The sequence below is a fragment of the Hyla sarda genome, chromosome 11 (assembly GCF_029499605.1).
Source record: "Hyla sarda isolate aHylSar1 chromosome 11, aHylSar1.hap1, whole genome shotgun sequence".
Taxonomy (NCBI): domain Eukaryota; kingdom Metazoa; phylum Chordata; class Amphibia; order Anura; family Hylidae; genus Hyla; species Hyla sarda.
In genome coordinates, this window is record NC_079199.1 from 32,728,694 (window position 1) to 32,756,492 (window position 27,799).

The following is a 27,799-nucleotide window of genomic DNA, read 5'->3' on the forward strand; positions in this document are numbered from 1 at the left end:
CCATTTTCTCCCCACACTATTCCACGACGACCAAGTGGGCTTTATTCCTGGGAGGCAGGCCCCTGACAATGTCCACAAAATTATCAACCTCATTAACTGGTCTGACGCTACTAACACTCCGATGATGGATCTTGCACTTGATACAGAAAATGCCTTCGACAGCATTACCTGGTCGTATATGTTTGCTGTCCTCACTAAATTTGGCTTTGACTTTCACGTTTATATGCACATTTTAATTCTCCACCTAAGGACGTTAAGCTTAAATTTATGATAGACTGGGAGACGGATATACATACAACACTCACGCACGCACAGTACTATTAGTGAAGGCAGCTGGCAGGTATCTCTTGTTGAAACCTCGCTACGGATATTGCACCATTTCTATAGGGTGCCAACACTCCTTCATACCATCTACCTTCTCGTTTCCCCACTGTGCTGTGAATGCGGGGCTACGGGCACACTGTACCACACTTGGTGGAGCTGTCCTATAGTAGCAGGATTGTCCTATAGTAGCAGGGTACTAGATATGCTGTCATCTATTCTCTCCTGCCGAGTACCACAGACCCCATCCTACTGTCTCTTAAGCCACAAACCACCTAGAATGCAGTTTTGTCCATTTAAACTCTCTCAATATATCCTGCCCACACGCATTCATATTGCTTCTCAATGGCAGAAACCAGACCTGCATTTTGCGAGACTAATGGAAAGAGTTAACTCTATTATGGTGAACGGAAAATTTTCAGCTGTTAGGGAAGATCAAGTGGACTGTTTTAATCTTATTTGGGAACCTTGGTTCTCTTCATCTTATTGTACTGATATGCGCCATAGTCTCTCTCTGTATTGAGCCTGTGTCCTCTCTGTTGGGTGGTAATTATACTTTACGTTACCTATACTATGTATGTATGCTCGGATACTACTGCATGATAAATTGTACATGGATGTTTTGGTTATTGTTTGGTCTACAGACCAATTATTTTATACATCTTTTGACTACTGATGTATTCACTGTGCATTTCAATAATGCTTCTCTGTTTGATAGTTAAAAATTTCTAGGCCCAAGCCCATGCCCAGCAGCATCAGTAAACCATATATTGGCTGAATGACAAAGCCTGGAGGTGGCTGAAGCATGAGGAGAGCATATAGTGGCTGAATGGCACAGCCTGGAGTTTGTGGCACCATGAAGAGAACATATAGTGGCTGAATGGCACAGCTTGGAGGTGGCTGAAGCATGAGGAAACCATATAGTGGCTGAATGGCACAGCCTGGAGTTTGTGGCAGCATGAAGAGACCATATAGTGGCTGAATTGCACAGCCTGGAGTTGGCTGAAGCATGAGGAGACCATATAGTGGCTGAATGAGACAGCCTGGAGGTGGCATCAGTATGAGGAGACGATAAAGTGGCTGAATGACTGCCTGGAGTTTTTGGCAGCATGGGGAGACCATATAGTGTCTGCTAGTATATGATAATTTGACAAATTAGGTATACTGGCAGGAAAGAGCTGGAACTGAGTCACTAGGTGACTCTGTACGTGCTATTAAAATGAATGGAGCACCCTGCAGTACGTTACAGCAAACATCCACAAGCATCCATTTTTTGACAGGAGGTAGATTGGTACCTCTAAGGCTAGGTTCATACTACGGAATTTCCGCCTGCAATTCCACTTTGAAATTGAAGGCAGAAATTCCGCTTACTAAAATGTGTAGTGTAGTGAATTCACACTTCGGAATTTGTGAACGGAAAATCCGCTTGAAAATTTCCGCCTGAAGAATGGCCTTGTTTATTCTTCAGGCGGAAATACTCGCGGAACACATTGCAGTCTATTGAAGACTGAGTCTGCACGGTCCTAGCGCTGACTGATTCAGACGGCGCTGGCCACACTCGGAATCCCGGGCAGAAATTTTCTGCCTGGAGATTCCGTAGTCTGAACCTAGCCTAACAGACTGCATGAAACACTGCGGGGGACATCTATCAAAGCATTTTGTAGGTTTTTTGTTTTGTTTAAAATTGTCGCAAAAAAGTCGCATGTGCGACTACCCTATTTTTTGTGCGACTATTTGATTGAACAGGGCCTTAGGCTGGTGTTACACACAGCATTTTGGAAAACTGCCTCTGAAATTTTTTGTTAAAGGGGGTCTCCACTGGCCAGAGTTTGGAACATTTAGTTCCAAACACTATGTGCACGTGGCCACGCCCCTTCGTGATGTCACTCCCCCTCCTATAGACTTGCATTTAGGGGGTGTGATGTCCCAAGGGGGGGTGGCCTACCCCCGCAGCGCGCGCACAGAACTTGGAACTAAATGTTCCGAACGCTGGCCAGTGGAGTACCCCTTTAAGCCAAAAGTATAAGGGAGAGATTTATTATTGTGTTTAGAAACACGTGTTTTTAAATCTAACTTACCAGGCTCATGTTATTTGTACGTGTACCTATTTTATCAAAAATTACATGCAGTCTGATAAATTTGGCGCACATGCACATGTGTGGGCTTTCTGCTCATGTGAATGTGTTGTAAGCAAGTTTTGTAAGTGAAAAGTTTGCTGGTATTGGCTTGTGATATTTGGAGCCCTCTGCAACACAATTTGGGACATTTGGAGCAAAGTTGTACATGATAAATTCGCAACCACTGTGAAGGCAAAGGGCAAAATATGTTCAAGTAAGTAAGTTTGGCAAAAATCACTTCAGAACAAAAAGTCTCCCAAAAAGTTGCAAGACCATCGATTTGCACCAAATTTGCACCTCTTTTACTTACTTCAAGATTCTAGTCTTGTAAAATCTTGAAGTAAATAAAACCATGATACATTGGGGAGATTTATCAAAACCTGTGCAGAGGAAGAGTGGGGCAGTTGCCCATAGCAACCAATCAGCTCGCTCCTTTCATTTTTAAAGAGGCCTGTGAAAAATGAAAGAAGCAATCTGATTGGTTGCTATGAGCAACTGCACCACTCTTCCTCTACACAGGTTATGATAAATTTCCCCCAAATTATTTCTTTGCTAAGTGGAGAAGTTTCATGCAGTAAAATGTATAGCAAACAGGGTTTAGACACGAGTCAAGGCCGTTTAGGCAGTAAACCACAGAAACACAATGGTCATAGTTAAAACAAATATTGAATAATCAGTCATCAGGGGTGTTTATGTCCCTGTATCATGATAAATTAGATTCTTAAATGGGCACTGTCAGATACAAAAACTTCTGATATGTTGTAAAGCATGTATAACCAATAGGTTTTGCAATTGCTTTCATTAGAAAATGTTCAGTATTTCATACTGAAAAAGCCAGTCAAAAAACTGTCCCCCTGCCTGCTTGGACACATACTAGTCCTGCTGTGTCCATGCATCATCACCTATGTCATGGACACACTTCGTTGATTGACAGCTGTGAGCGCAGGGCTCACAGCTGGAGGAAAAATCCTCCCACTGTCAGCTTGTGTCCCGCTACTGTCAGTGAGACAACTTGGGAGTTGTAGTTTTGCTAATGCTAGGGGAGATGGGAGCAGACAGCATACTGAGGGAGGGGGGCGGAGACCTGCACAGTGAGGCCACGCCCCCTCCATTTGAGAGGAATTCAGACTAGTGAGCTAAATTAAAAGTGTAATAAAAAAATAAATAAAGGTGCTAGACACATAAAAATTAGAAGTACATGGTCAGGATTAGGTACGGAGTGATATATTAAAAATAAATAAATGTTGTTGCATCTGACAGGTCTCCGCCCCCCTCCCTCAGTATGCTGTCTGCTCACATCTCCCCTAGCATTAGCAAAACTACAACTCCCAGCTTGTCTTCACTGACAGTAGCCGGACACAAGATGACAGTGGGAGGATTTTTCCTCCAGCTCTGAGCCCTGCACTCACAGCTGTCAATCAAGGAAGTCTGTCCATGACATAGGTGATGACGCATGGACACAGCAGGACTAGTATGTGTCCAAGCAGGCAGGGGGGGGGGGCAGTTGTTTGACTGGCTTTTTCAGTATGAAATAATAAAAATGTTCTAATGAAAGCAATTGCAAAACCTATTGGTTATACATGCTTTACAACATATCAAAGGTTTTTGTATCTGACAGTGCCCATTTAAGAAATGTCCAAGTCGGGTAGAATTTCACAGGTTTCCTTCTACTTTCTTGTCAGTCAATAGAGGTAGAGCCAGCAGTTCTGAGGCAGCAATATAAATCAGATCTAGATATGCGACTAGAATATGGAGCACTCAACCAGACTTGGTTGTGGTAGCTTCTTTATTGTTCACATGAACATGCGGGGTACAGCGCGCAGGGGAGCAGATGGACGCGACACGGCGCCAAAGCGTTTTGCTTGAAACAGGTCTGTGCAAGACTTTAAACAATGGCTGACCAAAACAGCATAAAGGCGATGTTCACATGTTGGAAAATGTGCGGGGTGTCTGCCTGAAAAATACCAGTGGATAATTTGCACATTTGTATGTACTGCTGGTGCTAGACCCACTCGGAAACCCGCCATCTCATCAGACGGAATCCACAGAAACTATGAACCGTGTGAATTTGGCTTAAAGGAGATTTCCCTGCAGTGCTAGTGGTTGCAGCTAGTGCTTGCCATCCAAATAATTAGAGCAGAATCCGCAGAAAGAATAGAAAAGTCTATTCTGCGGATGTCGGATTCAGGATTTCCACAGCAGATATTTCTGCTGTGTGCACAGTGCAGCAGAATCCCATTGAAATTAATGGGACTCTGCTGCAGTGGAATGTCCATGCAGAATACTCTTGCAGAATTTCACACTGACAATCTGCTGTGTGAACAAAGCTTAAGGGTATGGCATTTTTTCAGTTAGATGTTGCCTTTTTCATTCCATAGACTTCTATAGGGGAAAAAATTCTAGAAAAAAAACCCACAATGTGTATTTAGTATTGGCATTTTTCTTCCCTATACTCTTTAATAGAAATCCTTAAGTCGAATTAAGAAAAATTCCCATGACTTGTATCACATGACATGACAAAGCCTTAATATGTTTTACAATAAATAGATGTGGTAGGGTATGTTCTAACAATCGTAACAATTCTGCAAATGTGCACCTATTGTAGACTTTCAGCAGACCCTATGTGAACAAACCTTAGTTGTGTATTTTACTTTTTTTTTTTTTTTTTACAGATTATTCAATAAAATACTTTAATCACATGATTTGTAATAAGAAAAGCATCACAAAATAATGCATGTACTAATACACACTATTATTTTTTTTGGGGGGGAGGGGCACATAAAATGTTTAATGGAAGGAAAAAAAGGCATTTTTTTGTGGCTTTTTTTCAGGGCAACAATATGCCATAAAATAGTATGTTGTTACGAGGCTAGGTTTCAACTTGTGTGTTCAAAAAGTCATATGTGAAAAAGGGGTACCAATAAAAACTACATTTCCCGAAGCAAAAGACAGTACAATAATAGAAAAGCATGTAACCATGGGTATCATTTTAGTCTTACTGACCCACATAATCAAGATAACATGTAATTTTTACTGTAAAGGGCGCACTGCGTAACCCCCCCCCCCCATGTTCACATTTGTGATAGCCTGGGGGAGTAGGGTATGGGGAGTGCAGCTGTGCGGTGACTAAAGGATGCTTGTTAACCCTTGCAATTCGTGACACCAGGGTGCGGACTCCTCAGTAATGCTTGTCCTACCGCCACCCTTCCCAAGAGCGATAGGGAGGTAGATAATAATGGAATGTCCACAACCGGATAGTTTGCTGAAACAGTTGTAAGTTTTACTGAAGATTTTATGCAAGCTTCACAACCGGAAGTCCTGCGACGCTAGCAAGGTAAGCATACTATACATTACATTAAATATATACATATATAAGCATTATAGAATTAGAATAGAAGCAAGGCGACTAGGGGCTGTCCCACCTGGGGGACCCTACCTGAGCGTAGTTACTCTGACTTTGGGGACCACCATACCAGGTACGGTATGCAATACGGTACCGGGACACCACACATTGAGGAATTGTTGTGGAACTGCATGTCTGAATTCTCAGTTCCGGAGAATTTCGCCGCTGAAATTGACCTGTGCGAAGAATGAACCTATTAAGTCTTTGCGCGGAATTCTGCAAGCACTGCATTGCCATCAATGGTGACGGTGCAGGGCCGCATGGTCCTATCGCCAAAGGATTTCGGCAGCTGCACCCAGATGGAATCTTCGCGAGCGGAGATTCCTCCCTAATTACCCAGTGTGAATGTACCTTTAGAAGGTTAATGGCCACTTCCCTCTTCATTGGTGTTTTTGGGCTAAGTGTCAGTTTTCAAAAGAAACTCTCTCTCAGAAGAGTAAGGCCGTGTTCACACTGCATAATCTCCGGACAGATGAAATTGGAGATTCCTAGTGTGGGCAGCGCCGATTGAATAGACATCACGATATTGGTTCCCTGTGGTCAATAAGTCACAGTGCAGCTTAGAAAATCGATGGTCGCAGTGATGTCCCGCATCAGCCAGTGATTGGCTGAGCGGCAAAGCGATGTATTGAGCCCCAGCAATGGTCTTCTTCCTTGTGCTACGTCACATTGCTGCTCAGCCAATCAATGGCCAAGGCGGGAAATTGCTGTGAAAAATTGTCAAAAAACGGGCCAAAAAACGCAATCTTCATACACATGAAAAAGGCAACAGAAAAAATATCTAGCCTAAGGGCTCGTTCACACGAGTGGATTTCGTTTCAAATGTTTGAAAGGGGGCAGGGTTTCCGCGGCCTGTCTGGTGGATATTCAACATTGTAAATCCACTGCTGAAAATCTGCTGCACAGACTCTATTGACTTTTATGGGGTGTGCGGGAAACACATTGCGAGTTTGAAAGTCAATCTGCTCGTGTGAACGAGCCCTAAGAGTACGGTCCCACAGTGCTTATACAGCGTATTTCATACTGTGCAACGGGAAATATGCTGCATATTCTCCAATCAGCATACACAAAGAGCTACCCGGTGGCAGCCCTGCATGTTTAGTGAGGTTTGGAGGCGGGGCCGCGCCCCGGTGTGCACATGAGAGAATTTGCAGCAGGAAATATTTCCTGCTGCGCAGCTTGAAAAACGCTACATGGTACAGTATCCTCAGAGTAATTTCACACAAACCTTTCTGCAGCAGCTTTTCAGTAAGACTTTGTTCACATAACGGAATGTCCGCACGGAGGATCTCTGTGCAGACATTCCAGACACTGTGGGGCACCGGCATAATATGCTGGCACTAGGATGGCACAGGAATGCGCCGTCTCCTAGACGTCTAGGCATTCTGTGAGGACTACGCACAAATAATGAACATGTGCGTTCTTTGTGCAGACATGGAAAATAGAATTTCTGTGCTGGAAACAATGTTGCGGCAGAATCCCGTTGAATTCAAAGGAACTCTGCTGTAGCAGAATTTCCGTACCGAATTCCAATTCCAATGCCTCAGGGCCCATTTACACTATGCTTGAAAATTCTGATGCAGCAGCCTCCCATTTTTCTCAATGGAATTCTGCTGCAGCATTCACACTACGGAATTTGCGTGGCGGAAATTCTGGATCCCAGGCTCCGCTGAAAGAATGAACATGTTCATTCTTTTGGCGTAATCTGCTCGGAAATGCTCTGCTGTCTATGGAGACATTTCCGAGTCATCCTACTAGAGATGGAAAATCAACTTGGAATATTTCCAAGGAAAAAAATTCTGTAGTGTGAATGGGCCCCAAGTCTTTTAAGCAGAACCAGAAGTGGATTCAGCATAAAAGGAAAAGTCCTTGTTTAGGGTCTATTCACACGTACAGTATTCTGCGCAGATTTGATGCACAGGATTTCAAGCTGTGTTCAGTTTACATTAAAATCTGCAGCAGAAAATCCTGCGCATCAAATCTGTACAGAATACGGTACATCAATAAAAATATAAATTCTTTTAACCAAAATATACATTGTAAAGCCATAAAGCTATATATTTTCTATCTTTCAGGAACCATGAATAACACCATAGAGGACATCCGGGAATTTAAAGGGCCTACTGTGAATATGACTGCGTCTAGTCAGAAAGTCATTGGCTACATTTTGGATGCAAGTTCCGTCTTTCTTCTTGTCATTGTTATGATGTCACTTGGTTGTACTCTGCAACTCTCAGAACTTAGAAAATATTTCCTGAAGCCCAGAGAGATTGGAATAGCTCTGTTAGCACAATATGGAATCATGCCCTTGTCTGCCTTCTCCTTGGGGTATATTTTGAATCTAAGTTCTATTGAATCCTTGGCTATTCTAATATGTGGTTGCTGTCCTGGAGGGAATATATCCAATATCCTTACTTTGGCTATTAAAGGTGACATAAACCTAAGGTAAGAGAGAACCATTTTGTTGAAGTGTTCTAAACCAAAACTTGGAAATATGAAAGGCATTGTAGTATTTTATGTCATTTTTCGAGTCAACGCCAGAAGTGTATCCAGCATGATCAAAAAACTAGCTTAAAAACACTGCATCAATAGCTAAAAAAAAAAATTTCGTTTTTTATTTTTTTATTTCACAGACATTTATTTTAACATAAACTTCCCTAATGGACTACAAAAAGGTTAAAAAAGAAGTTTGCTGGGGCAAAGCAAAAGGAAATGCTGAGGGCAATCACCAGTGGTGAAGAGGCCACATTGGGGATCAATGAGGGTCACATCAATATATAAAATGTGCCATGACAGACTCTTCATTATAGTAATTTCACTGTAATTTTCCATGGTCTCATGTGCCGTCTCATAGACGGCAATGCATTCCGTGCGGAGTTCGCAGAAAGAATAGACATGTCTATTCTTTCTGCGGACAATGGAATTTGAATTTCCACACCAGATTCTGTTATGTGAACAGGACTCTGCTGGTGCGGAATTGCAATGTGGAATTCTGCATGGAAATTCCATTGTGCAAACATAGTCTTAGTGTTGCCTGTGTTTGTCTGAGAAAGGGAATTCAGATGGTGAATGCTGCAGAATATATTGATGCCAAATCAGAAACAAAAAATAAATTAAGGCTGCATTTAGACCTTGCTCTGGCCTTCCAATGCACAGATACGATTTCAGAAGTTCAAATCGCCTGAAATCGTATCTGTGGATAGGTACGGACAGATACGGAGGCATTAACTATTATGGGGCTGCGGACCCGATCGTAGTCAGCTAGTGACTACGATCTGGTCATTTTCTCAGGGGATCCGATTTTTGACACGTACTGAAAATCGTGGTCTGCCACGATTTTCAGTCCGAGTCAAAAATCGGATCCCCTGAGAAAATGACCAGATCGTAGTCACTAGCTGACTATGATCGGGTCCGCTGCCCCATAATAGTTAACCCCTTAAGGACGCTGGGCGTATCCATACGCCCCCGTTTCAAAGTCCTTAAGGACTGAGGGCATATGGGTACGCCCGTGGGAATTCCGGTCTACGCCGCTTGCTGGGCGGGGACCAGGGTGACTGCTGATATCTATCGGCAGGCACCCCGTGCAAACCCCCCCCCCCCCCCAATTCGGCAATCGCTGCAAATCGCCGATCAATTCAGACCGGCGATTTGCGGCTATTCTGGGTCAATCAGGTCTCTGGTGACCAGGAAGAAAAGGGTGAATGGGGCTATCCGAGACAGCCCCATTCACCCTTATCCAGCAGGAGTGAGGTGGCACGGGTGCCGTATCACGATCACTTGATTGATTGGTCGGTCGGACGACGATCATGGCAGCGATCGGGGTCGCCGGGGGTCTCCTACCTTGCCCTGGTCCGGCAGGGGTCCCTTCTGGTGCGGTGGCGGTAACAGGAGCAGCAGGATCGGTGGCAGCAGCGGCGGCAGTCCCTGGCGGAAGGATACAGCAGGAGGTGAGGCCTGTTCACCTCCTGCTGTTGCTTAGCAACAACTCTCGGCATGCAAAGCCAAAGGGCATGCTGGGAGTTGTAGTTATGCAACAGCTGGAGTTCCAACTACAACTCCCAGCATGCCCTTTGGTAGTCTGTGCATGCTGGGGTTGTAGTTATGCAACAGCTGGAGGCACATTTTTCTATGAAAAAGTGTGCCTCCAGCTGTTGCACAACTACAACTCCCAACATGCACAGACTACCAAAGGGCATGCTGCAAGTTGTAGCCGTGTGCCTCCAGTTGTTGCAAAACTACAACTCTCAGCATGCCCTTCGGCTGTCAATGCATGCTGATTGTTGCAGTTTTGCAACAGCTGGAGACACATTGGTTGTGAAACCGAGTTTGCTACCTAACTCAGTGTTTTGCAACCAGTGTACCTCCAGCTGTTGCAAAAATACAACTCCCAGCATGCACTCCCAGAGAGACTGTACATGCAGGGAGTTCTAGTTTTGCCACAGCTGGAGGCACACTGGTTGCGAAACACTGAGTTAAGTCATAAACTCTCAGTGTTTCACAACCATTGTGCCTCCAGCTGTTACATAACTACAACTCCCAGCATGTATGGTCTGTCAGTGCATGCTGGGAGTTGTAGTTTTGCAACAGCTGGAGGTTTGCCGCCCCCCCCCCCCCCCCCCGCATGTGAATGTACAGAGTACATTCACACGGGTGGGTTTACAACAAGTTTTCTGCTGCAAGTTTGAGATGCGGCAAATTTTCCACCGCAGCTCAAACTCCCAGCGAGAAACTCACTGTAAACCTGGCCGTGTAAATGTACCCTAAAAACACTACACTACACAAAATAAAAAGTAAAACACTACATATACCCCTACACAGTCCCCCCCCCCCCCCCAATAAACACCCTGTTTGGGAAACACTGCCATAGGGTATTTTTGCAGCGGATTTAATTCCCCGATTTAGGCCTCAAATGCGCATGGCGCTCTCACTTTGGAGCCCTGTCGTATTTCAGGGAAACAGTTTAGGGCCACATATGGGGTATCTCCGTACTCTTTTTCTCTTTTTACCCCTTATGAAAAGGTAAAGTTTGGGTCTACACCAGCATATTAGTGTAAAAAAAAAATATTTTACACTAACATGCTGGTGTTGCCCCATACTTTTAATTTTCACAAGCGGTAAAAGGAAAAAAAGGCCCCCAAAATTTGTAACGCAATTTCTCCTGAGTACAGAACTACCCCATATGTGGGCATAAAGGTGTACATTTGAGGTCTAAATTGGTGATTTGTACAGGGGTGGCTGATTTTACAGTGGCTCTGACATAAACGCAAAACAATAATTACCCAGATGTGACCCCATTTTGCAAACTACACGCCTCACGGAATGTAACAAGGGGTATAGTGAGCCTTAACACCCCACAGGTGTTTGACGAATTTTCGTTAAAGTTGCATGTGAAAATTAAAAAAAAAATTGTTTCACTAAAATGCTGGTGTTACCCTACATTTTTCATTTTCACAAGGGAGAATAGGAAAAAAGCCCCCCAAAATTTATATCCCCATTTCTTCTGAGTAAGAATATACCCCATATGTGGATGTAAAATGCTCTTCGGGCGAACTACAATGCTCAGAAGAGAAGGAGCGCCATTGGGCTTCAGAACAGTGGACCCCCCACATGTGACCCCATTTTGGAAACTACACCCATCACAGAATTTAATAAGGGGTGCAGTGAACATTTACACCCCACTGGCGTTTGACAGATTTTTGGAACAGTGGTTCGTGAAATTGAAAAATAAAATTTTTCATTTGCACAGGGGGCATTTTCTCCTGTAACCCCTTGTAAAAATGTAAAATTTGGGGGAAAACCAGCATTTTAGTGAAAAAAAAAATTCATTTACACACCTGTGGGGTGTCAGCGGACCCCTTGTTACGTTCTTTGAGGGGTGTAGTTCCAAAATAGTATGCCATGTTGTTGTTGTTTTTTTGTTGTTGTTGTTTTTTTTTTTTTGCTGTTCTGGCACCATAGGGGCTTCCTAAATGTGACATGCCCCAAAAGCCATTTCAGAAAAACTCACTCTCCAAAATCCCATTGTCGCTCCTTCCCTTCTGAGCCTTGTAGTGCACCCACAGAGCACTTGACATCCACATATAATGTATTTCCTCACTCAAGAGAAAATGGGCTACAAATTTTGGGGGGGCTTTTTCTCCTTTTACCCCTTGTAAAATTTCAAAAACTGGGTCTACAAGAACATGCGAGTGTAAAAAATGAAGATTTTGAATTTTCTCCTTCACCTTGCTGCTATTCCTGTGAAACACCTAAAGGGTTAACAAACTTTCTAAATGTCATTTTGAATACTTTGGGGGGTGCAGTTTTCATAATGAGGTCATTTATGGGGTATTTCTAATATGAAGATCCCTCAAATCCACTTCAAAACTGCACTGGTCCCTGAAAAATTCCGATTTTGAAAATGTTGTGAAAAATTGGAAAATTGCTGCTGAACTTTGAAGCTCTCTGGTGTCTTCCAAAAGTAAAAACATGTAAACTTTATGATGCAAAGATAAAGTAGACAAATTCTATATGTGAATCAATATATCATTTATTTGGAATATCAATTTTACAAGCAGAGAGTTTCAAAGTTAGAAAAATTCAAAATTTTCTAAATTTTAATGAAATTTTGTGATTTTTCACCAAGAAAGGATGCAAGTAACAACGAAAATTTACCACTATGTTAAAGTAGAATATATCACGAAAAAACTATCTCAGAATCAGAATAATCGTAAAAGCATTCCAGAGTTATTAATGCATAAAGTGACAGTGGTCAGAATTGCTAAAAAGGGCTCAGTCCTTAAGGTGAAAAAGGGCTCAGTCCTTAAGGGGTTAATGGCTCCATATCTGTCCGTACCTATCCATGCACAGATACAATTTCAGGAGATTTGAGCTTCCGAAATTGTATCTGTGCTTCGGAAGGTCAGATGGTGGTGTGAATGCAGCCTTAGAAACAATCTACAAACATGTACAACAGCTGTCTGGTTATGATACCCTCTTAAAAGATGGTGCTCCTCTATAGTATGTACCCCAGGGGGTTCATGATATGTCTCTAGAGTGTATTTACCCTGTTCTTATGTTGTGCTCTTAGGAGGTGCAGCTTTAGGCTGTGTCCACACAGAGGAATATCCGCAATTTAGCACAAATGCCGTTTAGCAAAGCTTCTGAACAGAATTGTATTGTTCAAACGGAATTGTGGCAGGAATTCTGTGATCACAGTAAACATAAAATTCATAAAATTCTGAAATTCAAAGCCTCATTGACTTCAGTGTGATTCCACCAAGGAATTCTGCTAAATTAAAGACAGGTCTTTAAAGTTTATAGAATACAGGATTTCCATGGTGGAATGGCTGCTGTGGAAATTTCGCTGTGCGAATGGGACAGCGGAATCCAATTAAAAAGTCAAGGGGCAGTACATTTCTTCAAAATGACACACAGAAATTCCGGTGTGTGAACAAAGACCAGAGTTGTGCATTGATGTATTTTATTTGAGTAGGTATATTTTTTACTTGGAAAAGCTTGCACTTTAAAGCCAAAGGTCTAGTTTTAGTAGTCTGACCTATAAAAATCTGCTTAAAATGTATTACCTCTATTTGGTGTTTCTGATTAGAGGCGGATACTGAAACCTGTTTTTTTTTCTTTTCTTTTTCCTGATAGTTGTTTTTTTATTTGCTGAATGTGCATTATTATAGGGGGTGACATCCAGTCTGAGCTATTAACAGCATTTAGTGATATGCTTTACAGCAGGGGCCATGAACATAGACTGAAGTTGTCCCTTTCTACTGGTGTCCTCTTTCACTTCCATGTCTGGTGAGAGAGAAAAAAGCATTACTGCTAAAAGATCTGCATAGAACAGGAAGTCTTAATTTGTTTTTAGTCCTAATGGCCAGAATGAAAACTGCTAAATTTCATGATTATTCAAACATTTTCTGTTTTCATACACTGTTGCTGGTATTTTGGCCCATTCCTCCATGCAGATCTCCTTTAGAGCAGTGATGTTTTGGGGCTGTGGCTGGGCAACACAGACTCTCTACTCCCTCCAAAGGTTTTCTATGGGGTTGAGATCTGGAGACTGGCTAGGCCACTCCAGGGCTGTTACGTTATGCACTCCGGCCGCACACGCTGGCCATGAGTGCATAGTCCCGTTACCTGCTTCTGGGATTCGCATTACGGGATGCGCCCGCATGCGAATTCCAGCCCATCACTCACCTGGTGCTTCTACTGCCCCCGCCTCTGCCTCTCTGGTCCGGCACGTGTGTCCCCGTCCCCTAGGTCTTAGACTCCTTAGACTCCGCTCCCTGGTGCGGTCCGAGTCATCTACCACACAGGTCCAGTGGATCCACATCCACCGGTGTTCCAGTCTACTGAAACATGAGTGTTACAGTAAGATCCGGCCATGGATCCCGCTGAGGTACCCCTGCCAGAAGTTGCGGATCTTCCCTCCGTTGTGGTACGTCAGTCTCAGCAATTGGCGCGACAGGTGCATAAACTTACCCAATTGTCTGCTATCTTGCAACAGCTATTGGCCTTGCTGCAACAACAGCAGCAGGTACCGCAACCCGTCCCACTCTCACCACCAGTTCCTGCACTGTGTTCTGGCTCCCAGCTACGTCTGCCTTTACCTTCTAAGTATGTGTTACGCCGAGCGCTCCGGGTCCCCGCTCCTCCCCGGAGCGCTCGCTACACTCTCCTCACTGCAGCGCTCCGGTCGGATCCACTGACCCGGGGCGCTGCGATACCGCCTCCAGCCGGGATGCGATTCGCGATGCGGGTAGCGCCCGCTCGCGATGCGCACCCCGGCTCCCGTACCTGACTCGCTCCCCGTCAGTCCTGTCCCGGCGCGCGCGGCCCCGCTCCCTAGGGCGCGCGCGCGCCGGGTCTTTGCGATTTAAAGGGCCACTGCGCCGCTGATTGGCGCAGTGGTTCCAATTAGTGTTATCACCTGTGCACTTCCCTATATCACCTCACTTCCCCTGCACTTCCTTGCCGGATCTTGTTGCCATCGTGCCAGTGAAAGCGTTTCCTTGTGTGTTCCTAGCCTGTGTTCCAGACCTCCTGCCGTTGCCCCTGACTACGATCCTTGCTGCCTGCCCCGACCTTCTGCTACGTCCGACCTTGCTTCTGTCTACTCCCTTGTACCGCGCCTATCTTCAGCAGCCAGAGAGGTTGAGCCGTTGCTAGTGGATACGACCTGGTCACTACCGCCGCAGCAAGACCATCCCGCTTTGCGGCGGGCTCTGGTGAAAACCAGTAGTGACTTAGAACCGATCCACTAGCACGGTCCACGCCAATCCCTCTCTGGCACAGAGGATCCACTACCTGCCAGCCGGCATCGTGACAGTAGATCCGGCCATGGATCCCGCTGAAGTTCCTCTGCCAGTTGTCGCTGACCTCACCACGGTGGTCGCCCAGCAGTCACAACAGATAGCGCAACAAGGCCAACAGCTGTCTCAACTGACCGTTATGCTACAGCACTTACTACCACAGCTTCAGCAATCATCTCCTCCGCCAGCTCCTGCACCCCCTCCGCAGCGAGTGGCCGCTTCTGGACTACGACTATCCTTGCCGGATAAATTTGATGGGGACTCTAAATTTTGCCGTGGCTTTCTTTCCCAATGTTCATTGCACTTGGAGATGATGTCGGACCAGTTTCCCACTGAAAGGTCTAAGGTGGCTTTCGTAGTCAGCCTTCTGTCTGGAAAAGCCCTGTCTTGGGCCACACCGCTCTGGGACCGCAATGACCCCGTCACTGCCTCTGTACTGTTACGCCGAGCGCTCCGGGTCCCCGCTCCTCCCCGGAGCGCTCGCTTCACTCTCCCCGCGGCAGCGCTCCGGTCACGTCCTCTGACCCGGGGCGCTGCGATTCCGCTGCCAGCCGGGATGCGATTCGCGATGCGGGTTGCGCCCGCTCGCGATGCGCGCCCCGGCTCCCCTACCTGACTCGCTCTCCGTCTGTTCTGTCCCGGCGCGCGCGGCCCCGCTCCCTAGGGCGCGCGCGCGGCGGGTCTCTGCGATTTAAAGGGCCACTGCGCCGCTGATTGGCGCAGTGGTTCCAATCAGTGTGTTCACCTGTGCACTTCCCTATATCACCTCACTTCCCCTGCACTCCCTTGCCGGATCTTGTTGCCTTAGTGCCAGTGAAAGCGTTCCTTGTGTGTTCCTTGCCTGTGTTTCCAGACCTTCTGCCGTTGCCCCTGACTACGATCCTTGCTGCCTGCCCCGACCTTCTGCTACGTCCGACCTTGCTTTTGCCTACTCCCTTGTACCGCGCCTATCTTCAGCAGCCAGAGAGGTGAGCCGTTGCTAGTGGATACGACCTGGTCACTACCGCCGCAGCAAGACCATCCCGCTTTGCGGCGGGCTCTGGTGAAAACCAGTAGTGGCTTAGAACCGGTCCACTAGCACGGTCCACGCCAATCCCTCTCTGGCACAGAGGATCCACTACCTGCCAGCCGGCATCGTGACAGTAGATCCGGCCATGGATCCCGCTGAAGTTCCTCTGCCAGTTGTCGCTGACCTCACCACGGTGGTCGCCCAGCAGTCACAACAGATAGCGCAACAAGGCCAACAGCTGTCTCAACTGACCGTTATGCTACAACAGTTACTACCACAGCTTCAGCAGTCATCTCCTCCGCCAGCTCCTGCACCTCCTCCGCAGCGAGTGGCCGCTCCTGGGATACGCTTATCCTTGCCGGATAAATTTGATGGGGACTCTAAGTTTTGCCGTGGCTTTCTTTCCCAATGTTCCCTGCATCTGGAGATGATGTCGGACCTGTTTCCCACTGAAAGGTCTAAGGTGGCTTTCGTAGTCAGCCTTCTGTCCGGAAAAGCCCTGTCATGGGCCACACCGCTCTGGGACCGCAATGACCCCGTCACTGCCTCTGTACACTCCTTCTTCTCGGAAATCCGAAGTGTCTTTGAGGAACCTGCCCGAGCCTCTTCTGCTGAGACTGCCCTGTTGAACCTGGTCCAGGGTAATTCTTCCGTTGGCGAGTATGCCGTACAATTCCGTACTCTTGCTTCAGAATTGTCCTGGAATAATGAGGCCCTCTGCGCGACCTTCAAAAAAGGCCTATCCAGCAACATTAAAGATGTTCTGGCCGCACGAGAAATTCCTGCTAATCTACATGAACTTATTCACCTAGCCACTCGCATTGACATGCGTTTTTCCGAAAGGCGTCAGGAACTCCGCCAAGATATGGACTCTGTTCGCACGAGGCGTTTCTTCTCCTCGGCTCCTCTCTCCTCTGGTCCCCTGCAATCTGTTCCTGTGCCTCCCGCCGTGGAGGCTATGCAGGTCGACCGGTCTCGCCTGACACCTCAAGAGAGGACACGACGCCGTATGGAGAACCTCTGCCTGTACTGTGCTAGTACCGAACACTTCCTGAGAGATTGTCCTATCCGTCCTCCCCGCCTGGAAAGACGTACGCTGACTCCGCACAAAGGTGAGACAGTCCTTGATGTCTACTCTGCTTCTCCACGTCTTACTGTGCCTGTGCGGATGTCTGCCTCTGCCTTCTCCTTCTCTACAGTGGCCTTCTTGGACTCTGGATCTGCAGGAAATTTTATTTTGGCCTCTCTCGTCAACAGGTTCAACATCCCGGTGACCAGTCTCGCCAGACCCCTCTACATCAATTGTATAAATAATGAAAGATTGGACTGTACCATACGTTTCCGCACGGAGCCCCTTCTTATGAGCATCGGATCTCATCATGAGAGGATTGAACTTTTGGTCCTCCCCAATTGCACCTCGGAAATTCTCCTTGGACTTCCCTGGCTTCAACTTCATTCCCCTACCCTGGATTGGTCCACTGGGGAGATCAAGAGTTGGGGGTCCTCTTGTTCCAAGAACTGTCTAAAACCGGTTCCCAGTAACCCTTGCCGTAACTCTGTGGTTCCTCCAGTAACCGGTCTCCCTAAGGCCTATATGGACTTCGCGGATGTTTTCTGCAAAAAACAAGCTGAGACTCTACCTCCTCACAGGCCTTATGATTGCCCTATCGACCTCCTCCCGGGCACTACTCCACCCCGGGGCAGAATTTATCCTCTCTCTGCCCCAGAGACTCTTGCCATGTCCGAATACGTCCAGGAGAATCTAAAGAAGGGCTTTATCCGTAAATCCTCCTCTCCTGCCGGAGCCGGATTTTTCTTTGTGTCCAAAAAAGATGGCTCCCTACGTCCTTGCATTGACTACCGCGGTCTTAATAAAATCACGGTTAAGAACCGCTACCCCTTACCCCTCATCTCTGAACTCTTTGATCGCCTCCAAGGTGCCCACATCTTCACTAAATTGGACTTAAGAGGCGCCTATAACCTCATCCGCATCAGAGAGGGGGACGAGTGGAAAACGGCATTTAACACCAGAGATGGACACTTTGAGTATCTGGTCATGCCCTTTGGACTGTGCAACGCCCCTGCCGTCTTCCAAGACTTTGTCAATGAAATTTTTCGTGATCTGTTATACTCCTGTGTTGTTGTATATCTGGACGATATCCTAATTTTTTCTGCCAATCTAGAAGAACACCGCCAGCATGTCCGTATGGTTCTTCAGAGACTTCGTGACAACCAACTCTATGCCAAAATTGAGAAATGTCTGTTTGAATGCCAATCTCTTCCTTTTCTAGGATATTTGGTCTCTGGCCAGGGACTACAGATGGATCCAGACAAACTCTCTGCCGTCTTAGATTGGCCACGCCCCTCCGGACTCCGTGCTATCCAACGCTTTTTGGGGTTCGCCAATTATTACAGGCAATTTATTCCACATTTTTCTACCATTGTGGCTCCTATCGTGGCTTTAACCAAAAAAAATGCTGATCCCAAGTCCTGGCCTCCTCAAGCAGAAGACGCCTTTAAACGACTCAAGTCTGCCTTTTCTTCGGCTCCCGTCCTCTCCAGACCTGACCCTTCCAAACCCTTCCTATTGGAGGTTGATGCCTCCTCAGTGGGAGCTGGAGCTGTTCTTCTACAAAAAAATTCTTCCGGGCATGCTGTCACTTGTGGTTTTTTCTCTAGGACCTTCTCTCCAGCGGAGAGGAACTACTCCATCGGGGATCGAGAGCTTCTAGCCATTAAATTAGCACTTGAGGAATGGAGGCATCTGCTGGAGGGATCAAGTTCTCCTGTTATTATCTACACCGACCACAAGAACCTCTCCTACCTCCAGTCTGCCCAACGGCTGAATCCTCGCCAGGCCCGGTGGTCTCTGTTCTTTGCCCGATTTAATTTTGAGATTCACTTTCGTCCTGCCGATAAGAACATTAGGGCCGATGCTCTCTCTCGTTCCTCGGATGCCTCAGAAGTTGAACTCTCTCCGCAACACATCATTCCACCTGACTGCCTGATCTCCACTTCTCCTGCCTCCATCAGGCAGACTCCTCCAGGAAAGACCTTTGTTTCTCCTCGCCAACGCCTCGGAATCCTCAAATGGGGTCACTCCTCCCATCTCGCAGGTCATGCGGGTATCAAGAAATCTGTGCAACTCATCTCCCGCTTCTATTGGTGGCCGACTCTGGAGACGGATGTTGTGGACTTTGTGCGAGCCTGCACTATCTGTGCCCGGGATAAGACTCCTCGCCAGAAGCCCGCTGGTTTTCTTCATCCTCTGCCTGTCCCCGAACAGCCTTGGTCTCTGATTGGTATGGATTTTATTACTGATTTACCCCCTTCCCGTGGCAACACTGTTATTTGGGTGGTCGTTGATCGATTCTCCAAAATGGCACATTTCATCCCTCTTCCTGGTCTTCCTTCTGCGCCTCAGTTGGCTAAACAATTTTTTGTACACATTTTTCGTCTTCACGGGTTGCCTACGCAGATTGTCTCGGATAGAGGCGTCCAATTCGTGTCTAAATTCTGGAGGGCTCTCTGTAAACAACTCAAGATTAAATTAAATTTTTCTTCTGCATATCATCCCCAGTCCAATGGACAAGTAGAAAGGATTAACCAGATCTTGGGTGATTATTTGCGACATTTTGTTTCCTCCCGCCAGGATGACTGGGCAGATCTCCTCCCATGGGCCGAATTCTCGTATAACTTCAGGGTCTCTGAGTCTTCCTCCAAATCCCCATTTTTCGTGGTGTACGGCCGTCACCCTCTTCCCCCCCTCCCTACTCCCTTGCCCTCTGGTCTGCCCGCTGTGGATGAAATTTCTCGTGACCTTTCCATCATATGGAGAGAGACCCAAAATTCTCTCTTACAGGCTTCATCACGCATGAAGAAGTTCGCGGATAAGAAAAGAAGAGCTCCCCCCGTTTTTTCCCCTGGAGACAAGGTATGGCTCTCCGCTAAATATGTCCGCTTCCGTGTCCCTAGCTACAAGTTGGGACCACGCTATCTTGGTCCTTTCAAAATTTTGTGTCAAATTAATCCTGTCTCTTATAAACTTCTTCTTCCTCCCTCTCTTCGTATCCCTAATGCCTTTCACGTCTCTCTTCTCAAACCACTCATCCTCAACCGTTTTTCTCCCAAATCTGTTCCTCCCACTCCTGTTTCCGGCTCCTCGGACATCTTCTCGGTCAAAGAAATTTTAGCTGCCAAAAAGGTCAGAGGGAAAAATTTTTTTTTAGTGGACTGGGAGGGTTGTGGTCCTGAAGAGAGATCCTGGGAACCTGAGGACAACATCCTAGACAAAAGTCTGCTCCTCAGGTTCTCAGGCTCTAAGAAGAGGGGGAGACCCAAGGGGGGGGGTACTGTTACGCCGAGCGCTCCGGGTCCCCGCTCCTCCCCGGAGCGCTCGCTTCACTCTCCCCGCGGCAGCGCTCCGGTCACGTCCTCTGACCCGGGGCGCTGCGATTCCGCTGCCAGCCGGGATGCGATTCGCGATGCGGGTTGCGCCCGCTCGCGATGCGCACCCCGGCTCCCCTACCTGACTCGCTCTCCGTCTGTTCTGTCCCGGCGCGCGCGGCCCCGCTCCCTAGGGCGCGCGCGCGGCGGGTCTCTGCGATTTAAAGGGCCACTGCGCCGCTGATTGGCGCAGTGGTTCCAATCAGTGTGTTCACCTGTGCACTTCCCTATATCACCTCACTTCCCCTGCACTCCCTTGCCGGATCTTGTTGCCTTAGTGCCAGTGAAAGCGTTCCTTGTGTGTTCCTTGCCTGTGTTTCCAGACCTTCTGCCGTTGCCCCTGACTACGATCCTTGCTGCCTGCCCCGACCTTCTGCTACGTCCGACCTTGCTTTTGCCTACTCCCTTGTACCGCGCCTATCTTCAGCAGCCAGAGAGGTGAGCCGTTGCTAGTGGATACGACCTGGTCACTACCGCCGCAGCAAGACCATCCCGCTTTGCGGCGGGCTCTGGTGAAAACCAGTAGTGGCTTAGAACCGGTCCACTAGCACGGTCCACGCCAATCCCTCTCTGGCACAGAGGATCCACTACCTGCCAGCCGGCATCGTGACATGTACACTCCTTCTTCTCGGAAATTCGAAGTGTCTTTGAGGAACCTGCCCGAGCCTCTTCTGCTGAGACTGCCCTGTTGAACCTGGTCCAGGGTAATTCTTCCGTTGGCGAGTATGCCGTACAATTCCGTACTCTTGCTTCAGAATTATCCTGGAATAATGAGGCCCTCTGCGCGACCTTTAAAAAAGGCCTATCCAGCAACATTAAAGATGTTCTGGCCGCACGAGAAATCCCTGCTAATCTACATGAACTCATTCACCTAGCCACTCGCATTGACATGCGTTTTTCCGAAAGGCGTCAGGAGCTCCGCCAGGATATGGACTCTGTTCACACGAGGCGTTTCTTCTCCCCGGCTCCTCTCTCCTCTGGTCCCCTGCAATCTGTTCCTGTGCCTCCCGCCGTGGAGGCTATGCAGGTCGACCGGTCTCGCCTGACACCTCAAGAGAGGACACGACGCCGCATGGAGAATCTCTGCCTGTACTGTGCTAGTACCGAACACTTCCTGAAGGATTGTCCTATCCGTCCTCCCCGCCTGGAAAGACGTACGCTGACTCCGCACAAAGGTGAGACAGTCCTTGATGTCTACTCTGCTTCTCCACGTCTTACTGTGCCTGTGCGGATATCTGCCTCTGCCTTCTCCTTCTCTACTGTGGCCTTCTTGGACTCCGGATCTGCAGGAAATTTTATTTTGGCCTCTCTCGTCAACAGGTTCAACATCCCGGTGACCAGTCTCGCCAGACCCCTCTACATCAATTGTGTAAATAATGAAAGATTGGACTGTACCATACGTTTCCGCACGGAGCCCCTCCTAATGTGCATCGGATCTCATCACGAGAGGATTGAACTTTTGGTCCTCCCCAATTGCACTTCTGAAATTCTCCTTGGACTTCCCTGGCTTCAACTTCATTCCCCAACCCTGGATTGGTCCTCTGGGGAGATCAAGAGTTGGGGGCCCTCTTGTTCCAAGGACTGCCTAAAACCGGTTCCCAGTAACCCTTGCCGTGACTCTGTGGTTCCTCCTGTAACCGGTCTCCCCAAGGCCTATATGGACTTTGCGGATGTTTTTTGCAAAAAACAAGCTGAGACTCTACCTCCTCACAGGCCTTATGATTGTCCTATCGACCTCCTCCCGGGCACTACTCCACCCCGGGGCAGAATCTATCCTCTGTCCGTCCCAGAGACTCTTGCCATGTCTGAATACGTCCAGGAAAATTTAAAAAAGGGCTTTATCCGAAAATCCTCCTCTCCTGCCGGAGCCGGATTTTTCTTTGTGTCCAAAAAAGATGGCTCCCTACGTCCTTGCATTGACTACCGCGGTCTTAATAAAATCACGGTTAAGAACCGCTACCCCCTACCCCTCATCTCTGAACTCTTTGATCGCCTCCAAGGTGCCCATATCTTTACCAAACTGGACTTAAGAGGTGCTTATAATCTCATCCGCATCAGAGAGGGGGATGAATGGAAAACGGCATTTAACACCAGAGATGGACACTTTGAGTATCTGGTCATGCCCTTTGGCCTGTGCAACGCCCCTGCCGTCTTCCAAGACTTTGTTAATGAAATTTTTCGTGATCTCCTATACTCCTGTGTTGTTGTATATCTGGACGATATCCTGATTTTTTCTGCCAATCTAGAAGAACACCGCCAGCATGTCCGTATGGTTCTTCAGAGACTTCGTGACAATCAACTCTATGCCAAAATAGAGAAATGTCTGTTTGAATGCCAATCTCTTCCTTTCCTAGGATACTTGGTCTCTGGCCAGGGACTACAAATGGATCCAGACAAACTCTCTGCCGTCTTAGATTGGCCACGCCCCTCCGGACTCCGTGCCATCCAACGTTTTTTGGGGTTCGCCAATTATTACAGGCAATTTATTCCACATTTTTCTACCATTGTGGCTCCTATCGTGGCTTTAACCAAAAAAAATGCCGATCCCAAGTCTTGGCCTCCTCAAGCGGAAGACGCCTTTAAACGGCTCAAGTCTGCCTTTTCTTTGGCTCCCGTGCTCTCCAGACCTGACCCATCTAAACCCTTCCTATTGGAGGTTGATGCCTCCTCAGTGGGAGCTGGAGCTGTCCTTCTACAAAAAAATTCTTCCGGGCATGCTGTTACTTGTGGTTTTTTTTCTAGGACCTTCTCTCCGGCGGAGAGGAACTACTCCATCGGGGATCGAGAGCTTCTAGCCATTAAATTAGCACTTGAGGAATGGAGGCATCTGCTGGAGGGATCAAGATTTCCAGTTATTATTTACACCGATCACAAAAACCTCTCCTACCTCCAGTCTGCCCAACGGCTGAATCCTCGCCAGGCCAGGTGGTCTCTGTTCTTTGCCCGATTTAATTTTGAAATTCACTTTCGGCCTGCCGATAAGAACATTAGGGCCGATGCTCTCTCTCGTTCCTCAGATGCTTCTGAAGTTGAACTCTCTCCTCAACACATCATTCCTCCTGACTGCCTGATTTCCACTTCTCCAGCCTCCATCAGGCAAACTCCTCCAGGAAAGACCTTTGTTTCTCCACGCCAACGCCTCGGAATCCTCAAATGGGGTCACTCCTCCCATCTCGCAGGTCATGCGGGCATCAAGAAATCTGTGCAACTCATCTCTCGCTTCTATTGGTGGCCGACTCTAGAGACAGATGTGGTGGACTTTGTGCGAGCCTGCACTATCTGTGCCCGGGATAAGACTCCTCGCCAGAAGCCCGCTGGTTTTCTTCATCCTCTGCCTGTCCCCGAACAGCCTTGGTCTCTGATTGGTATGGATTTTATTACTGACTTACCCCCATCCCGTGGCAACACTGTTATTTGGGTGGTCGTTGATCGATTCTCCAAAATGGCACATTTCATCCCTCTTCCTGGTCTTCCTTCAGCGCCTCAGTTGGCTAAACAATTTTTTGTACACATTTTTCGTCTTCACGGGTTGCCTACGCAGATCGTCTCGGATAGAGGCGTCCAATTCGTGTCTAAATTCTGGAGGGCTCTCTGTAAACAACTCAAGATTAAATTAAATTTTTCTTCTGCATATCATCCTCAATCCAATGGACAAGTAGAAAGAATTAACCAGGTCTTGGGTGATTATTTACGACATTTTGTTTCCTCCCGCCAGGATGACTGGGCAGATCTTCTACCATGGGCCGAATTCTCGTATAACTTCAGAGTCTCTGAATCCTCCTCCAAATCCCCATTTTTCATGGTGTACGGCCGTCACCCTCTTCCCCCCCTCCCTACCCCCTTGCCCTCTGGTCTGCCCGCTGTGGATGAAATTTCTCGTGATCTTTCCATCATATGGAGAGAGACCCAAAAACCTTTTTTTTAGTGGATTGGGAGGGTTGTGGTCCAGAAGAGAGATCCTGGGAACCTGAGGACAATATCCTAGACAAAAGTCTGCTCCTCAGGTTCTCAGGCTCTAAGAAGAGGGGGAGACCCAAGGGGGGGGGGGTACTGTTACGCCGAGCGCTCCGGGTCCCCGCTCCTCCCCGGAGCGCTCGCTACACTCTCCTCACTGCAGCGCTCCGGTCGGATCCACTGACCCGGGGCGCTGCGATACCGCCTCCAGCCAGGATGCGATTCGCGATGCGGGTAGCGCCCGCTCGCGATGCGCACCCCGGCTCCCGTACCTGACTCGCTCCCCGTCAGTCCTGTCCCGGCGCGCGCGGCCCTGCTCCCTAGGGCGCGCGCGCGCCGGGTCTTTGCGATTTAAAGGGCCACTGCGCCGCTGATTGGCGCAGTGGTTCCAATTAGTGTTATCACCTGTGCACTTCCCTATATCACCTCACTTCCCCTGCACTTCCTTGCCGGATCTTGTTGCCATCGTGCCAGTGAAAGCGTTTCCTTGTGTGTTCCTAGCCTGTGTTCCAGACCTCCTGCCGTTGCCCCTGACTACGATCCTTGCTGCCTGCCCAGACCTTCTGCTACGTCCGACCTTGCTTCTGTCTACTCCCTTGTACCGCGCCTATCTTCAGCAGCCAGAGAGGTTGAGCCGTTGCTAGTGGATACGACCTGGTCACTACCGCCGCAGCAAGACCATCCCGCTTTGCGGCGGGCTCTGGTGAAAACCAGTAGTGACTTAGAACCGATCCACTAGCACGGTCCACGCCAATCCCTCTCTGGCACAGAGGATCCACTACCTGCCAGCCGGCATCGTGACAGTATGATGGTGATTCCAAGTTATGCAGAGGCTTCGTTACACAGTACTCCATGCACTTGGACCTCATGTCTGAATAGTTTCCGATGGAACGTGCGAAAGTGGCCTTTGTCATAAGTCTACTGTCCGGAAAAGCCTGGCCTACACCCCTTTGGGACCGTACTCTAGCCTTAGAAGCATGGAATGATGAGGCCTTGTGTGCCACATTCAAAAAAAGACTGTTAAGCAGGATGAAAGATGTCCTCGCAGCACGTGATCTTCCATCTTCTTTGGCCACACGCATTAATGTGCGTTTTGCTGAAAGACAGGAGGAACTGCGCTTAGAAAGGGAACCTGCCGAACACGGAGATATCCTCGCCTGGCACCTGTGTTTAAATGTTCACCTCTTCAGTTTCCTGTACCTCTTGTCGAAGAGGCTAGGCAAGTGGATCGTTCTCGTCTTATGCAACAGGAGATGTCACGACGACGCAGTGAGAATTTGTGCTTGTATTGTGCTAGCCCAGAGCACTTCCTCAAGGACTGTACAGTTTGCCCACAGTGTCTGGGAAACGCCTGCACCTAGGGTATGTGGGAGAGGCGTCCCTGGGTGTGAATACTACCTCTCCACGCTTAACTATTTCTGTACAAGTCTTTGCTTCAGCCAAGTCTTCCTTCAGTGCTACAGCATTTTTGGATTCTAGATCAGCAGGGGACTTTTTATTGATGCTTCTTTGGTCCACAAATATCTTCCTCCCCTCACTCGGCTTGCCAAGCCCTTGTTCATCTCCTCTGTTAATGGACAAAATCTGGACTGTATGGTTCACTTCCATACAGAATCTCTCGTCATGTAAGTGGGAGTATTGCATAAAGAAAAGATTGAATTCTATGTTCTGCCAGACTGTACTTCAGAGATTCTTCATGGCCTTCCTTGGCTGCAACGCCATTCTCCGCAATTGGATTGCAAAACTGGAGAAATAATATGCTGGGGACAATCCTGTCAAAATCTTTGCCTCCAACCAGTTCAGTCTAAAGTTGTTTCTCGTCTTCCTCCTTTACCTAGCCTGCCGCCACCTTATCAAGATTTCTCTGACGTATTCTGCAAGAAACAGGCTGAGTCTCTGTCTCCACATCATCCTTACGACTGCCCTATAGATCTTCTGACTGGTACCACTCCTCCTCGTGGAAGGATATACCCTCTATCGGTTCCTGAGACCAAAGCTATGGCTGGTATATCCAAGAGAATCACCAAAAGGGATTTATCCGTAAGTCCTCTTCTCCTGCTGGAGCTGGTTTCTTCTTTGTAGGGAAGAAGGAAGGCTCACTCCGTCCATGCATTGACTACAGGGGACTTAACAAAATCACGGTCAAGAACCGTTACCCACTACCTCTTATCTCAGAACTTTTTGACCGTCTACCTGGTGCCAAGGTCTTCTCCAAGTTGGACTTACGTGGAGCGTATAACTTCATTTGTATCCACAAGGGAGATGAATGGAAACCGGCCTTCAGTACTCGTGACGGACATTTTGAGTATTTCGTAATGCCTTTTGGTCTCTGCAATGCTCCAGCTGTTTTTCAAGAGTTTGTCAATGATATCTTCCGTGATCTTCTCTACACTTGTGTTGTTGTATACCTAGATGACATCCTGATCTTCTCTTCCAACTTAGAGGAACATCGTACTCATGTTTGTCTGGTTCTTCAATGATTACAGAAGAATCATATCTACTCCAAACTGGAGAAATGCCTGTTAGATAAGTCTAGTCTTCCGTTTCTTGGCTACATTGTCTCTCATTGGGGCCTGCAGATGGATCCAGATAAATTGTCTGCACTATTGGATTGGTCTCGTCCTTCGGGCCTACGTGCTATTCAACGCTTTCTGGGATTTGCTAACTATCATCGTCAATTGGTTGCTCCAATCGTGGCTCCAATCGTTGCTCTCACTAAGAAGACTTCTAATTCTAAGTCTTGGCCTCAAGAGGCTGAAGAGGCCTTCTCCCGTTTAAAGTCTGCATTTGCCTCTGCTCCTGCGCTTACAAGACCAGATCCGGAGAGGCCCTTTTCTTTGGAGGTTGATGCCTCATCTATTGGAGTGGGTGCCGTTCTTACTCAGAAAAACGCCAAGGGCAAGACTGTAACTTGTGGGTTCTTCTCCAAGACCTTCTCTCCTGCTGAGTGGACTCCATTGGAGACCGTGAACTCCTTGCTATCAAGCTAGCTTTGGAGCAATGGTGACATTTGTTGGAAGGTTCTTCTCATCCGGTCAGCATCTACTCTGACCATAAGAATCTTCTATACCTTCAGTCTGCTCAGTGTTTGAACCCCCACCAGGCAAGGTGGTCACTGTTCATTTCTAGGTTCAACTTCTTCATCCACTTCTGTCCGGCAGATAATAACATCAGGGCAGATGCTCTCTCCAGGTCCTCTGACATCATTGGTTTGGACTAAATGCCTCGTTTCCTGCTGAAATACAGC

The 27,799-nt window shown here is 47.6% G+C and overlaps 1 protein-coding gene across 1 annotated transcript in view; it reads left to right on the plus strand.

The window, feature by feature from the left end:
• Window positions 1-2,580: 2,580 nt before the first annotated feature.
• The window catches only part of LOC130295204 (hepatic sodium/bile acid cotransporter-like), a 40,710-nt gene continuing 15,491 nt past the window's right edge, over window positions 2,581-27,799 (plus strand). The window contains exons 1-2 of the mRNA XM_056545688.1: window positions 2,581-2,652; window positions 7,917-8,286. Of these exons, the coding sequence (XP_056401663.1) occupies window positions 7,922-8,286 (365 nt within the window). The 5' untranslated portion in view covers window positions 2,581-2,652; window positions 7,917-7,921. The remainder of the gene's footprint in view (window positions 2,653-7,916; window positions 8,287-27,799) is intronic.